Source organism: Lynx rufus, unplaced genomic scaffold (assembly GCF_022079265.1).
Source record: "Lynx rufus isolate CCGP_SWC_20201006 ecotype Redwood Valley unplaced genomic scaffold, mLynRuf1.p SCAF_5, whole genome shotgun sequence".
In the NCBI taxonomy this organism is placed as follows: Eukaryota; Metazoa; Chordata; class Mammalia; order Carnivora; family Felidae; genus Lynx; species Lynx rufus.
The window spans coordinates 65243112-65260470 of NW_025814867.1; the positions used below are offsets into that span (position 1 = coordinate 65243112).

General features: G+C 40.1%; 1 protein-coding gene across 1 annotated transcript in view; it reads right to left on the minus strand.

Annotated features, from left to right (window-relative positions):
- Nucleotides 1-2063: 2063 nt before the first annotated feature.
- NCEH1 (neutral cholesterol ester hydrolase 1) overlaps nt 2064-17359 on the minus strand; it is a 58800-nt gene continuing 43504 nt past the window's right edge. Inside the window, exons 4-5 of the mRNA XM_047100092.1 lie at nt 6302-6473; nt 2064-4433 (exon numbers count right to left, since the gene is read on the minus strand). Of these exons, the coding sequence (XP_046956048.1) occupies nt 3816-4433; nt 6302-6473 (790 nt within the window). The 3' untranslated portion in view covers nt 2064-3815. The remainder of the gene's footprint in view (nt 4434-6301; nt 6474-17359) is intronic.

Here is a 17359-nt window from a genome sequence, read left to right on the forward strand (position 1 = left end):
ACATATGTGACCGTTTAGAATAGGAACAATTCACTTTGAAAAAAAGTTTTGAACATTCCTACGACGTTGATATAAACTAAGCAAAATAAACTCATGTGTGAAATTATTAGATATGCTTGTAATGTCAGGGTTAATTTGAAAACTTGCCTCTAGTAATACTGATACATCTCCAGTGATATTGATACATCTGTGGATTGAATTCCAATCCAAATTCATCTGCCCTAAAATCATCCCTTTCTAATACGTGTATTGAAAGACCCAAAATAGCCCCAGGGTCTGCCTCACTTTTAAGAATATTCTAGCCAGACCAAGGCAGGTTTCCCCGATATGAGCAGCACATACTGTATCCAGACAAGAATCGATTGTCATCAAGGAGGCCACTGAACTACCTCTCAGTGATTGAAAGGCAGCTGGAGGATTCTGACCGGCAGGAGATTTGAGCAGAGCTGTGGCTAGGGATCTGAGATACAGAGACAGAGATGGGAACCAGAAAGGGAGACAAAAAGTGAAAGAGGCACATTCCCAGATGGAGCCATTTTATTTCCAGACTTGAGTCAAAACAGATACAGGCTTTCCTATCTCCACACTGGATTTTCGTCTTATAAAATAGATTTGCTACCAAAATCCTTCATAAAATCTGCCTTGCCCTTGGCAGTGGGAAATAAGCAAAAAGTCAAAAGTTAAAAGGTCATGCATAAAATATCATAGCCACCAAGAGAATGATACAATAGTCTCAATTTCTTCACAAATCAATGATAAAACATTAAGATCGATTTACACTTCACTATATTTGTAGCACTTCAAGATTTTTTTCTTCATATATTTATGTTCATATTTCACAAACAACATTACAAAAAGACTATCAACTTTTTCATAAAATAGAAAAACAAAACAAAGCCATCACTATAAAAAAAAATCAATCTGCAGAACATAAGCTTTTTTATTTAAGAACAAAAATTAAAAGAAAGCGAACTCACCCCAAACTAAAATATCTTCACCAAAAACTCTGTAGTCTTCCCAAAGGAGTTCTTAACGCTCAGATTTTTGGTTGGTTTAGCCTCTCTTGTATGTACTGGTTTTTGTGTATCCTGATTCCCAGATGTTATTCCAGGGAGAATTTCAAGAAAGAACTTCAAGCAAGGTCTGGGGTGGGATCCAGTGCAAGTCATTAGGCAAATCATTCACACATAAAAGCTTTAATGAAACTCACGTGTTTCATTAGAAACAGTGGTTGACCCTTTTTCTTTTACTCCCTTTTCATCCAAGAGAACCCTTTAAAGGTCTAGAATCATTTGTTGTCTGTACTTATGGCAGCATTTGGCTCACAATTCTGGGTGAAAAAATGCCATTTTAAGAAACTCTGCGCATGTATTATATTTTCTTTGCTTTCTTAGAGGTAGATAACCTCAAACTAAGGTCCAAACATTGGTCCCTTCAAATGATGTAAGAAAACAATAGTATTAAATGAGAGTAGCTGTCAAAGAGGAAGAACTAAAATCCTGTTGTTTTTTTTTTTTTTAGGAAAAAAAATCTTTAATGATGTTTGTGTCTGTGTATATATGGAAAAATGCCCTACCAACCCCCCCCCCCAAAAAAACAAAACAACCCAAAACACCGTAGAAGAAGCCAATACAATTTGTCAGTCCAACCAAATGGTTGGAATTGACTGTTGGAAGACACCTTGCAAATTAAGTAATTCAAATCTCTGACTTTAGAGGAAAGGGAAAAGAGGCTCAGAGACAGTTAATAACTTGTGTCTGTCCATTAGCATGTTAATTTGCATGATTATTTTTATACACATACAGGCACACACACATACACACACTGTTGCATTTACATCTGTTTTGTACATAACAATGCTACTGGCTTGTACAATAAATGAAAAATAAGGGGTGCCTGGGTGGCTCATCAGTTAAGCGTCCGACTTCAGCTCAGGTCACAATCTCCCGGTTAGCAAGTTCGAGCCCTGCATCGGTCTCTGTGCTGACAGCTCAAAGCCTGGAGCCTGCTTCAGATTCTGTGTGTCCCTCTCACTTTGCCCCTCCCCTGCTTGTGCTCTCTCTCAAAAATAAGTAAACATTTAAAACATTTTTAATAAAAAAAAAAGAAAAAGAAGGGTGTACACTTTCACTTATTTCTTTGCCAGAAGTAGGAAATGCCCATCTTTCAAATGAGTGAAAAGGTTCCTCTTCCTCTCCACTGATGAACTGGCTGTATCATGACCTGGCCTTGGCAGTCCCTGCAAAGAGCAGGGTGGGGGCAGTGGTAAAAGTGGCAGGAAGGAGGGCAGAGGCACTCAAACCACAACTGGAGTCCCTTGCTATGCTGAAGATGTTCCCACTGGCAGTGAAGGCTTTACACAAAGTCAAGCTTGGGCTATTGTAACTCCTAGACCAGGCTGGAAGGAGACAGAAAAGAGGTGAAGGAACCAGGTATGCATCACCCTGGAGAATATGAGCTAGCGTTCCTCTCACCACAGAGGGCAGAATTGAGCAGTGTGTGTCTTACCTAAATTCTCTGTCAACTTAGATGAATTTACTAAGTGTAGTCACAGTTTCTAATTACTTTAATTTGTATATGCATATAGACATCAAAATATTTAAGCCTAATGTACAGTAGTATTAATAGCTACTTTACCTCTTTCCATAAAATTACATGTGGATATAATTCTAAGGTAGTTTCTTAAAAAATATCGTTATTTTTAGTATTCATCATAGATGTTATTCTGAAAAATCTTAAGTTGAGCTGTATATATTAACATTAAATAACTTAAAAAAATAAACAATACATTTCATATATATATATGGTTATATATATACACCAAAATAGCCCCATTTTAAAGCCATGTAAGTGAAAAAGTTGAGTTTTCAAGAAAAAACTAGACCCTCTAAAGGTATTTTTTCATAATTTCAATATTAAATGTATCTTCTTTTCTGACTATGCCAAAAATATACACACTGCTCTTGGTAATTTATGTCAGAAGTATTCATTATGAAAATAAATAAGTTAGTTCATTTGTCTGTTTTCACTTGTTTCTGTAATGACAAATTTATCCTAAATCTAAATGAATTTGCTCCCAAAAGATCTCCCCTATGGAGACAGCATAACCAAAAAACTTTACAATGTACAGATATCCACTACATGCAATCGTATATTTTCTAATAATAGTGGTAGAAAGTAACCTTCAAGTATCGTCATCATCCAACTGGACTTACAGAGAGCTATCCCATAAAATTAACACTCTAAAGGAAGAAAGTTATTTGAGAAATTTGTCCTTGCTAGAACACCTTTGTTGAAATTCCCATAGGAAACAAAACCATCTATCCATAAAGCACAGAGGGCGCTTGGTATCTAGCACTGACCTTAATGTGCACACAAGTAACACTGCTCTGAATGTAAAGTAAACTCTACAAGCTAAAGAAGAGCCCACATATGCCACCCACAGCTGGAAGAATTTCTTCTGGAAAGAATTCCTTGACGAAGACAGAACGCAAAGCTATTTCAGCTCCTAGTCCTGCTTTCTGTAGCCATGAGTATTGGTGGTAGTTTGGCTAAAAACAAAACAAAACAAAACAAAACAAAACAAAACACAAAAAACAAACAAGAACAGAAAGACTGGTCCACTTGGAGAACCAGATTTAGACATTTTGTACTTACGTTAGTCAAACACATTTTTCAAAAATTAAATTAACATAAAGTCTGCAGGGAATGGAGATTCCATAACTCACAAGTAACAAGGGGAAAGTAATCAACTAAAAAGTGCATCTCTTTCCAAAGCAGGTGCAGGAGGTCAAGATTCTGGAAATTTTCCTCTTTTACAGGTTTTGATCCAGCCACTTGATGTAACTATTCCTAGTCCGGATTCCCACTGAGAAGTTGGTGGGCCAGCTGGTGAAAATCATGCATCCATGGAAGCCATCCTCAAAGTGATCCAGGGTCACCTCCACACCTGCGCTCTCCAGACGCTTTGCATACATGATCCCATCGTCTCTTAGGACATCATGCTCACACGTCAGAATGTAGGTCTTCGGGAGGTGCCGTAGGACTTCCTGGTCTGCAATGAGCGGGGCCGAGCGAGCATCCAACAGCTGAGGGATCTCCCTCAGAATCCTGGCATTGCCGGTGGTCTGCACCACAGGCTTGTAGTCCTTTGTGATGGATGCAGGCAAGAGGGACGTCCAGTTTAGACGGGCCCTGAGGGCAACTGCCTCTTCCACGTCCATCGAAGTGTGGTTGTTAACAATCATCGCCTGGACAAAGTCATAGTTGCCTTTGAAGTAGTCCACCCAGTACTTCACCATGACGTAGCGGGGCAGGATTGGGGTGTTCACATTTTGCTGGTAAGAGGGTGTGTTGAAATCTAAAGCTTGAAGAACTGGATAAATTAAAGCTTGCACTTTGAGCTTGTTTTTGAGGTTGGCATCTTGAGTAAACTGGAGAAGAGGAAGCAGACACATTATTTCCTGCTGCATGGCTCTTTGTATGGAAACCACACCTTTTAAAGTAGCTGAATGCATTACCTGGAATCAGTCAAAAGGTTCTAACTAGGAAATTTCTACCAGACATGGTATTAAGTAATACAGTTTATAAAATAAAAACTTCCCCACCACCAGCACCACTCCCCACACATGCATCAAGCTGCCGGATGTTTACTAAGAAAGTTATGATGTTTGCAACCCATGTTTTTAGTGAACACTGCAAATGCATGTGATCTCTTAGGTCTTTAACCCCCCGTGAACACTTCACTTGTATCTATCCTTCGGCACTAGCACACCTTGCTGGGTACTATGGATGGATAACATGAGAAATTTTCTTAGTTCAGTATTCTGTGCAAAGTGAAAAAAGGCAATGGCTTTCTAGGGAGAAACAAACTAGTCTAACTCTTCCAGAGGAGAAGGGTAGGAAAAGCTAAATGAACAGATGATGGGACTCCAAAGTGTTATAGCAGGACTTCAGGATATCTCCTCTGATGAGCATTTAGTCTTCATGCTGCATAAGTGAGAATTTAAATAGTGCTGGCAACATGCCCTCCATTCTCCTTAATGAGCATGTGCCCCAGAGTTGAGGTTAAATGGGAATGTGAACGCATCCTCTACCTCATCAGATCTCCATCCCCCCATGCCTTCACAAAATGTGAACACACTGCCTCATTTTCCAGTCCTAGGGTCCAAAATGGTACACATTTGCATGTAACATCTAAAAGGCAGCTAACTAGGTCACTGGGTTTTATAGGCAACTAAACAACCTTCAAGGTCACTTTAGCTGTACAATTTTGTTTCACATCAGAGTTTAGAACCCCATCCCCCAGGGAAGATGTAACTGCTCTGTAAAAGCAAAAGGAAATGATCAGTTAATAGTACTATTAATATGTGCCAGGAATTGCATATACATCATTTCACTAAGTCCCAGCAATAGTCCTGCAATTAGATGGCATTATCCTCATTTTCCTGAGAGTCAGAGATATTCAGGGGCTTGCCTGAAGCCCTGTAGCTTCCAAAGCAGGGAGACTGGATTCCATTCCACTGCTAATTTTAAAGCCCATGATCCTCTCCCCACTGCACCAGGACTTTCTTCTTACCACATCAGGACACATGTATAGCAAACCCATCAGTGCCCAACGAAGTTCTCTATGTACTGCAATTTGAGAATACCAAAAGAAATCTGGAGATGAGAAGACAGAGATGCTCTTCTAAACTTGTTTAATCCATCAGAGGAAGAAAATATACTTATCTTTGAATTTATACAGCCTCCCAAAATTTTGGGTGCTATTAGAGCTAGATAGTTTTAACCAGAGAATTTAACCAGGTAAGCTCAGGTTAACTGGTATTATAACACTCGAAGTGGCTGACCCATTTTAATTTTTTTTCTTTTAGATTTTAAAAAATATTGGGAAACACTTTTTAGCTTTTCAGTTTGACTCAAAGTTCTAAGGAAACAATCTTAGCAACTGGAATTTAAGCAAAAATATTTTGCAAGTCCAATATGGAAAAGAAGCTGGAGATACTTGATTTCCATGCATATTGCTGAGGAGCAAGAGAGCCCTATAAACTGTTAGCCCATCTTTCATATTAATTGTAATCAGGGACTTTCCAAGGACTCAGAGGTGGCATCTCTTTCAATTACCCCTTTTCCTACTTCAGAAAGATCTGAGAATTCTCCCAGCGCAGTCATCTGAATAACTTGGCCCCATACTGACCAGCCTACCTGCTAAGCCTTTGCCATACATAGCGAAGAATATGTTTGTAGGTCTGCAGGTTAGCAAGAATCCTCTTACCACCAGCATGTCAGGGCAATCTGTTACCTGTTGGCCCAGAGCAGCAGCCAAATTCCCACCAGCACTGTCACCAGAAATGCCAATTCTGCCCGGGTCAACCGAATACTTGTGTAAGACTTCTGGCTGCAGAAAATACTTCGTGGCACGTACAACATCATGAATTTGTGCAGGAAAATAAACCTTTGGAACTAGCCTGTATCTGTGAAGACAAAAGTTGTATTCATTTAAGGACTTCACCAAGTCTTTATAGGCCCTTTAAAGTTTATGGGGAAGCTGGTTCTTCTGACACAGAAGTAAACAGGTAAGGATTGAAATAAATCTAAAAATGAACCATTCCTTTTCTTTTTTAAAAAAAGTTTATTTTGAGAGAGAGAGAGGGTTGGGGGGGGAGCATGAGTGGGGGAGGGGCAGAGAGAGAGAGGGAAAGAGAATCCCAAGCAGGCTCTGAGCTGACAGCTCACGAACCGTGAGATCATGACCTGAGCCAAAATCAACAGTTGGATGCTTGACCAACTGAGCCACCCAAGCGCCCCTGAGCCATTCATTTTCTTGCAAATCAAATACTTAGTTTAAAAATGTAATGATTTGGGGGTATCTGGATGGCTCAGTCAGTTAAGCATCCGACTTTGGCTCAAGTCATGATCTCACAATTCGTAAGTTTGAGCTCTGCATCAGGCTCTGTGCTGACAGCTCAGGGCCTGGAGCCTGCTTCGGATTCTGTGTCTCCCTCTCTCTCTGCCCCTCCTCTGCTCACACTCTGTCTATCCCTCTCTCAAAAATAAATAAACATTAAAGAAAAAGGGATTAAAAATGTAATGATTTTGTATTAGCAATAATCTTTCCCCCCTTTTTTATCATCAGCCATGAAACACAACTTCAAAGTTAAAGGTGGATGTTGATTATTAAGATATGGGTAGAACCGTAACAGATTTGGGAATTTTATTTCTGGAAATCAGTGTTCAATTCACAACACTTATGGATTAGAAGGTGACTTGGCAACATCAACCACTTCATTGGTCTCCTGTTTAATGACTCCATATGGGATCCTTCATGATTTACTTGAGAAACATAGCAAAATTGTGTCAGATACCCCATCCATGATAACATCTTACAAATCCATAGTTGCTGGTAGTCTCTGCTTGGAGTGCCGTCTCGGCCTCCTCCTCCTTTCCCTATTAATTCTCACTCAGCCTTTAAGCCTTACTCATGGGTTTAGACTCCTCCAGGTAGATTTCCTTGACTATAATAACTCCACTTGCTTCTGGGGCTGAGCTGGATGCCTTTCCTTGATCCTTCTATGTGCTGGAGTATATTACTGTTCTTACTGCCTCATCTTAAAATGATTTATGTGTTTCCTCTGAAGAGTATGTTCTCTGAAATCAGGACTATGTTTTATTCATCGCTGTGTTCCCAGTGTCTATCAATGTGCTAGGCACATAATCATCCATCCAGTAAACCCTTTTATTAACATACCTTCCTTTTGCAGACAAAAGAAACTGGGGCACTAAAAAGTTACTTTATTTGTAAAATAAGTCAAACAGATAAAAACAAGGTGTAATAGAAACTAAGTACTTAATTAAAATCTAGTAATATTAAGAATTCAGGTCTCGGGGTGCTTGGGTGGCTCAGGCAGTTAAGCGTCCTACTCTTGACCTTGGCTCAGGTCATGATCTCACAGTTCATGGGTTCAAGCCCCATGTCGGACTCTGCACTGATGGTGTTGTGCCTGGTTGGAATTCTCTCTCCCTCTCTCTGCCCCTCCTCTGATCGTGCTCTCTCTCTTCAAAGAAATAAACAAACAAACAAAAAACTCAGGTCTTTTCATTTTCATTTTATAATTAACATACCTATTCTTAGAAACTTATTTTCTCCCATCTAAAATCCAGCTAATTATCTTGCCATTCAATGCAAATACAATCAAATGAACAAACATTTGTGAAATACTCTGAGAAGTAGTGAATATTGATTACTGCATTTTAAAAGTCCTAAATGTGACATTCCTTCAGTGGTTACCTTATAACAGATAAAATAATTTTTCTAATTTCTTTTTTATTTTCCTATCTGTGGTGATCATTTAATCATCCAAAATGTTTTTTGTCCCATTGAATTTCATTATGCCCTAAAGTGGCTGCTATGCTATATAGTACTACTATCCTACTGATCAATGAGTGAAAGGAGTAGGATTATACAATTGTGTCCACTAGATGGCGCCATCTTATATGATTCCATTTACCCCCAGTTTTAGGACTTGATCTCAATTTGAACTTCAGTTTACCAAGCTGAATTCTTAATTCTTTCAATGAAATAAAAACACATGTCCTTCATGAGTCAAGTTGTGAGAATAAGGGCTATTTTGTCTCAGCAAGATTCCATATATCATAATAAACTGTTTTCCTGGTAGCCCAATATGACAGAGCATATTCTACCAGTACACATACATGAATTGAATCTTCAGATGTTATTTCCCAAAAGGTCTAGTGACTTTGAATCAAGAAAAATTGGTAGGACACCTGAGTGGCTCAGCTGGTTAAGCATCTGACTCTTGATTTCAGCTCAGGTCATGATCTCACAATTCTCGAGTGCACACCTGCTTGAGATTCCCCCTCTTTCTCTTTGGCTCCCCTACTCACACTCTGTCTCTCTCAAAATAAATAAATAAACTTAAAAAAAAAAAAAAGAAATTTCTAATTAAGAAAAAAGATACCCTGCTACTGCTACAATCTTATCAGTTGATTAATAACTGGCTCAGATAACAGAGTAAACATACTTAAAAAAAAAAAACAAAACAGATTATAATACAAGCGTCTTCCTGGTGCCCTTAAAGATCTACCTCCTAAACCCTTCTCTTTGTTCAAGCTGAAAACTTTCTCTAATTTTATTCAATAAAAAGGGACATTATTTTCATAGATTTGAAAATATAGTGAAACTATACATTTCTGAGGTCACCTAGTTCAAGATAAGCCTTGAAAGTAACTTGAATTTGACCTGAGAAGTATAATAAAAGTTCTGTAATATTTTTGTAGCCACAGAACACTCAAGAGTCAGAAGAAAATTTATGAGTGCTATAGCCAAAGAAAGCAAGTATAAATGTATTTGTCTGCAGCTTTTGTTTAAAGATAGGTCTCTGCAAAGTACTGAAAGGATTCTGACTTTTTTTAATTTCACAATTATAGATCTTGAGTTAAAGCACCTGATGAATTTATGGCAGATATAGTCACAATTTGCCCAGCTCACTGCAGGGATAGATGACTCTGCAGTTCTGGCTTCTGCCTATCTGTTAACTGCACATGCCTCCTGCTATAGAAATACAAAATTTGCTTGTAAACTCAGGAATGAAGCTTAATCAGTTTAACAAATGTGTACACTCTATAAAAATTATCTTATTTCTGCTAGGTGAGGCACCTGCCAAATATGCTACAGATGTGTTTCACTCAAATTGCAGGGCAAACTCATGGATTTAAGAATGAGAACATGACGGGGCGCCTGGGCAGCTCAGTCTGTTAAGTGTCCAACTTCAGCTCAGGTCATGATCTCATGGTTCGTGGGTTCGAGCCCCGTGTTGGGCTCTGTGCTGACAGCTCAGAGCCTGGAGCCTGCTTCAGATTCTGTGTCTCCCTCTCTCTCTGCCCCTCCTCTGCTTACGCCCTGTCTCTCTCTCTCAAGAAATAAATAAACATTTAAAAAATAAAAAGAAAGAAAAGGATGAGAACATGAGGCTCCAGGAGGATGCATAACTTGTCTACAACAGCTGATAAGTGGCAAAGCTGCGTGGTGAATTCACCACTGACTTCAAAACCCACATGTAACCCCTGCCTTAAAAAATATTCTTATTCTTGAAAATCCACAGCCTTTTAAATGTGTGTGTGTGTTTTCTCATGACCTCATCAAAGCAGTAAATTCTCAGAACTATAGACTTCTGACATCCCAGGACACCCCTTATGATTTCAATGGTTTTGCAAAAATATTCTCAAACAAACCACCTAGCACAGTGCCTGACATGTGGTGCATCTTTATGAACATACTTTTATTTCTTCCAAACAAAACTTTAAAGATTTATTTTACACTTTTACATATAAAATATGTCATATGGCACCACCTGTGGCGAGGAAAGTGATAAGCCATATGGCTTTAAAAAAAACATAAAAAAAAGAAATTATTCCTAACCTACCTACTCTGGGGGCACATTGTCAAGGCCTCTACTTCCTGTATTCTATGCGTAGTTCAGGGTTTCTCAACTCAGCTTGCATCCTAGGATAATCCTGGGAGTTTTACAAAAACATTGAGGCCTGAGGCCATCTATGAAACATTCCAAAGTATTTGGTCTGGGGTGGAACCTAGCATGTCTATATTTGAAGGAAAATCCTCCCCACACCGCCCGCCCCCAATAATTCTAACGCACAGCCAAACTTGAGAAATATCACCGAGTCCAGCCCATACAGTCACTGTTCTCCGAACACATCTGCCGGTTGCCTTCCCCAGTGCTTTGGTCTCTATTCTCTCTTCCCTCCCCCCAGCAACTCATCAAATGTTCCGATCCTGTAAATTTAATCTCAAATGCCACTTCTTTCATGAAACCCTCTCCGAGTCCAGCCAAAAGTCACTCTCCTTCCTTGGAGCTCTCAAAGTCGAACAATAGGTCATAGCACAGACACCTCTATTTCCTCTAGAAGTAGATGGAAAGTCATAATTATGTACTAAAGACTCTGACGTACACGTACCTAAGATAAGCAGTATCATGCCTCTGGTCTGTTACTTTGTTACCTACTTTATTCACAGTACCAGGGAAATGGAGAGATGCTCAGAAAGACTTACAAGGTCTTTCTTAAGTCCAAAGCAGACATGCACACAAGCCCAGAGTGGGGGGAGTTGATCCAAACCCACTGAAGTTGAAGTCCTGAATGACACTAGCATTCTATGAGCATTGTGATACACGTTGTCCCTCAAAATAACCTCACCTGGCAACAGTGTGTACAAACTTGAGCTGTAGGCAAGGACACTGAGGTTCCTTCATCCAGTGCCACTTAGGTGAAAGATACAGGAGATATACTGGAATGAAATTATACTCCTTTAGATTCAGTAGGTTTAAAATAAAATCTCCTTCCTTTTTTTCTTTTTTGGCTTCCCCACGCTCCCTCTTACCAGCTCCTGAGAAGAGTCCAATAGATTCACCTTGAGAACATAAAAAGGTTAATTATGTTCCTCAGTCTTAAAGAATCCCTGTCTTCAGCAGGGGTTATCTGAAACAAATCAATTACATCCCTACTATGCTCTCTATTTGAGAGAGACAACTCCAGAGGAAGAATCTCTTTATTCCTCTACCAGGCAGATGCTTTTTTTCTATTAAAGAAACACAAAAATAAATAAATAAGATAAAAAAAATAATAAAATAAACATATAATAAAATTGCACAAAAGTGGAAGCATAAAGGTTAAGGTTAAGGAAAGTTCTTCCTTTCTGTTTCTACTCTCAAAATCTGCCCCTGCAATAGTTTTGACTGCCAGGCATTCAGCAAGGGAGAGCTGAGATCAGTGAAGGCTTGGCTGATTGGACAAGAATGACATTCAAAAGAATTGACAAGAGGTCAGGATGTTTTGCCAAAACTCTAGGAGTGACTGAGCCTAGAACTGTGATCCCACGCTCTTTCTCTCTCTCAAAAACAAACATTAAAAAAAGTTTTTTTTTTAATGAAGCGATTCTTTGATGCACAGTTCACAATTTAAGACTTTCTGAGACTTATCTATATACACAGCAGGGATCTCCCCAGGCTCTTGGTGTTTATCTAAACTGCCTCCTCCCATTCAGACCAAACCTTGCCTATACCCACAAGGGTAACAAAGGCGCCAGAGCACTCCCAGGTGGCCATGAAAGCCCAAGAAGGCTTAGTGCCTCCTCCCCCTGGCCTCCTTTCGCGATTTCAGAAGCTAAACGTAGCTTCCTAGAGCTCAGGTGTGGGTGGAAGCTGGCTTCACAGCCTCACTGTGGTTTGCAGTCAGGTGCTCTGCAGCTGCATCACAGGCTTTTTGTAAAAGCTCCAATTACCCCCTGCTCCCCAGAAATTCTCAAAGACCTAAACCACAAGAGAGCAACCAGTGGATTTTTCAGGTTACTAGAAAACACAGCCAAGAAGACATTAGTCGAATATGTCTAAACAGGAGAGATTCATTAGCTAAGGATAAGGAAGAAAAGAAAACAAGCTACTTCTTAAAAGAAGCACATTATCTCTCTCTAGCATTAAGTTATTTGTGATGTTGGCCTTTACATTGGCTAAAGTTGGCCTGGACTGAGTGAAAGGGAAATTTTCAAATCTTTCCTTCTTCAGAGGAGAACCCTCGGGAATCTGATCTGCCCACCGTCCGGTGCTGCCCAGATCGGAGTGATGCATGAGGATTTCTCTCCTCAGGACTCAGAGGAAGAGCAGGAAAAGGAACAGAGAGCAAGTCACAGCTAGGTCACCATCACTCTGTGTTCTTCTGAGTATCTTATTTGTACAACTATTTACTGAGATGTGTGGTGTACTGAGCCTCCTAAAAGCACTCTGATTTTGTCAGCTTGCACTCATCTAATTTTGTGGATTAAAAAGAGAAACATAAAGATCTCCTTCCTTATAACCCTGTTTGCCGCAGACTAAGATAAGTACTCCAGCTTCTTTTCTGTCTACATTAGCAACATTCTTTACAGCTCTGTGAAGTTTCAAGTGCTCTGTGCACAATGCCACCTGACATTTGGTGGAATGGGACTATGTCTCCACCTACATAAAATAGGGAGTTTGAGTGTAGAAAAGATTTAATTAAAAGCATAACACAACTTAAAAACCATTTGCCATACCCAAAAAAAGCAACGAAGGTGCCTTGTAGAAGTAATGAATTAAGTAGATCAAATAGAATTTAATCACATCCAACATGCCTCCTTTGCTATTATCTGACATTTTATCTTTAAAAAAAAGATGGGGGCACCTGGGTGGCTCTGTGGGGTAAGCATCCAACTCTTGGTTTCGGCTCAGGTCATGATCACACGGTTCGTGGGTTCGAACCCCACATCGCACTCTGCGCTGACAGCAAGGAACCTGCTTGGGATTCTGTCTCCCCCTCTCTTTCTTCCCCTCCCTGGCTCGCTCTCTCCTTCTCTCTCCAAAATAAACAAATAAACATTAAAAAAAAAAAAAGAAATTAGGGGCAGCTGGGTAGCTCAGTAGGTTGAACACCTGACTTTGGCTTAGGTCATGATCTCGTGGTTTGTGAGTTCGAGCCCCACATCAGGCTCGCTGCTGTCAGTGCAGAGCCCGCTTTGGATCCTCTGTTCTCCTCTCGCTACCCTTCCCCTGCTTGAGCACTCTCTCTCTCAAAAAAATAAACATTTAAAAAAAAAAGAAAGAAAGAAATTAAATCTTCCTTATGTCTTATGGTTCCAATACTGTGTCTTATATAAACTACAGGTAAAAAGGTACAGTGTTCTGGCTAAAATGCACTATGAAATAGGTTTATGAAAATAGGTTTAGGAACATAAAATAGGACCTTCCTAGATTATATAAATGAGCATGAATTCATGTATCTTACTTGCGTAGTATAAGATGAACTTTATTTGCTTAACAAATATTTGTGTGCAACTGATATGTAAGAACAGCATCGTATTGTAGAAGCAACTGAACAGAAGCAAGGTCTATTTTTATATCTTAAGGCTGTTATCTACCTTAGTTGCTGGGTCTGTTCCCAGAACTGTGAGCCAGCACCAGCAACATGAACTGAGGCATTGCACCTCCTGGTACTCGCTGCATGGGAGTGATTCCATTACCAGGGCTGCCCTCAACCACTGCCTACCAGCTTCCTCAGGCTATAACCTTCCCCGGAGCCACACCCCATGGGAAGCTAAGCCATGCTGCCACCCAAACCTATGGCCCTCAAGGATAAGGAGCAGTGGTCTCCAGACGGCCTCCCCACTAGAAGGTAGAATTCCAGGAGAACCAGGGGTCCATCATCCTCCTAAGACTCTCAAATCATCCACTCCTCTTTCTTATTTTCCTTATTCATGGCCAGAAATCTCCCCATCTGTCTTCTCTTGTGTTTTGTTCCCTTCACGCTCTCTGCTTTCTCCCCTTCCTCCCAAGCCCTCTCATTACACCACTCTGGACTCTCATGACCAACTCACTTTGTCTAACTAGATTCTGCTCATTCTTAGGAGCTCAATGCAAACATCACTTTCTTTAAGACATGAATTCTCTGACCCTTCAAACTAGGTAAGATCTTACCTATTTGGTGAGGTACCAGGATTTTTGCATTATTATTACTTTCACCACAATTGCTATAATTATTATTCACATTCTTATTAACACTATTAATAATAAACCCTTTAAACTAGGTAAGATATTACCTATTTGATGCCTTCTACTTCATATCACTTATCATAATTTAACCTTACTTGTTTGTGTTTTGTTTTTTCATCTAGATTGTAACCCCCAGGAGGCAGGATTATGATTGCTTTACACTGTTATGTCAGCAGAGTGTAACAGTAACTGGCACATAACAGAAATTCAATAAACATTTGTGGAATGGAAGAAAGAGGAAAGAAGTGAGCAGTGAGAAGAAATATGTTCCCAAGTTAGATAGCTGAATATACTTTCCAAGAGAAACAGCATGATCACGGACCACGTGGTATTGGCTATCCTTCAACTAGAGCATAGGTTATGTGACTTTTTGTGGGCTGGCTGGCCTAGATTCTAACCACCTTAGCTCTTGATTTCTGCAAAGGAGTGCTGTGAGTTCCAAACACACAGTTGATAAATAAATTTGTAAGTTGGGTCTTTCCATTCCATGGCTAGAGCACTGATCCTCCAGACTTGTCTAGTGCATTAGAGTATCTGAAGCCCTCTTACCTCCACTGTCCAAACTGATACTCATGACAATTCTCTGGAGTCACTGACCTAACTCAACATGTGTTTTACTTAGCCTACATGTTCTAAGTCTTGTACTAGGTGATGGGAACCAAAGGAAAGAAGACATGATTTCTCTTCCCAGTAGCTCACATTCTAGATATACAGGAAGGATTCTTAACTCCAGTTTGCACATTTCATTAAATGATCTGCCTGAGGTCATGCGGTCTTGAGTAACAGTACTTGCCTACTGCTGTGATGCCTCCCAGTAATAAACTTGTGGATAGTACACTACATAGATGAGGCACAATGGAAAGGTAAGATGAGAGCAGTCCTTCTAGATTTAAAAGAAATCTTAAAAACATCCTATCTATGTTTTATGATAAGCCTGGAATTAAAAGAACACCTGTTTTACTTGAGACAGATGGTGACGGGTAGAGAAGGGCATGTAGGAAGAATTTAGGCACGTTGCCAATTGCTTATATTGAAGCCCTGGATGGTAAGGCCTGTGTGGAGAATCCTCACGGTGCCAAGTTAAGTAAGCCCAGTTTCCCTCCTTTTCTCAGCCTTTTGAGGATTTGAGGAGCTGGCGCTACACAGGAAACCACTGAAAAGTCCATGAGGCTGGTTCCTCAGTTCTGAGCTGTAGGGTCTAGCTCTATAATGGGGCTCAGCTATTTAAACAGCTCCTGCTTTTCTCTGGCCAGCTGCCCAGGCTAGATGATACAATCCTTTACTTGAAGGTTCCTACATTATAAAACTGCACTGAGGGCCCTTGAGTGACCTGGGTGGTGTGTGGAGAGGCCAGGGAAGGCTGGGAGCTGTCCAGAGCTGTCTCGGAGGGCAAATCTGCTAAGGAGGAGCAATAACACTGCTCCGTGTGACTAAGTCTTCTGTTCCAGGATCACAGCTGCCCAAGTGACTTGGGACACCAGCCCTTCCCAGACCCTGCAGAAGAACAGATTCTCTTAGGTCTCAGATCTGGAGCAAGGGCACAGAGGGGATGAGCTATGGTGGAGAGAGGCAGAGGGAAGAAGAGAGCTGGATGAGCTCTGGGCGTGGAAAGTGGTTAATGTTATAATCTTGTGGCTCAGCATTATCAGCTTTCTTCAATACTGGCTTGATATTGGATTAAAAATGTATAGGGGCCTCAACACCTGGGTTTAATGCCTCACTCTATTTATGTAACTTGCTAGCTATGTAACCTTATGAAGGTTACTTAACTTCTGGGCTCTCAATTTCCTCATCTATGAGAAAAATAACAAAATACTTATCTTGGATGATTTATATGAGAATTAAGAAAGACTCCTTATTCATTCCTTCTGTAAATATTTATTGAATACTCACTATCTGCCAGGGATGTCTCCAGGCACTAATGATTAACAATGAACAAAACAGGGGCTCCTGGATGGCTCAGTCAGTTAAGCATCAGACTTCAGCTCAGGTTATGATCTTGCAGTCTGTGAGTTTGAGCCCCTCATGGGGCTCTGTGCTGACAACTCAGAGCCTGGAGTCTGCTTTGGATTCTGTGTTTCCCTTTCTCTCTCTGCCCCTCCCCCACTCATGGTCTGTCTGTCTCTCTCTCTCTCAAAAATAAACATTAAAAAAAATTAAAACAAACAATGAACAAAACAGGCAAAAATCCCTAAAATCCCTCTCTTCATGGAACTTACTTAGTCTATTTCAACCTAGCACACTACACACATGATAAGTATTTATTATGTATTAAATATTTATTATGGTCTGTCAGAGGTTGATGACAGTTCTGGAGGAAAATAAAACAGGAAAAGTGGGCTGCAATTTTAAATAGTATCAAGAAAAGCCTTGCTGAAAGGATGATATGTGAACAAAGGTCTGAAGGAGGAGAGACAATGTATGCAATAGCTCTGGCACATGCCTGCCACAGGACAGGTACCGGGATTTCTGTATTATTACTATCACCACAATTGCTATAATTATTAGTCATACTGTTATTAGTACTATTAATAATAATGACAATAACGGCATTGACTGAGATTTGCTGAACACATTACATTTACAAGGTCTGAGATACAGAACGGAACTCCAGCAGAATGACTTTTCCAACTCTTAATTGGTTTTTAAATTTTATTAAAAAAAATTTTTTTAACGTTTATTCATTTTTGAGAGAGAGAGACAGAGCACGAGCAAGGGAGGGACAGAGAGAGAGGGAGACACAGAATCCGAGGCAGGCTCCAGGCTCT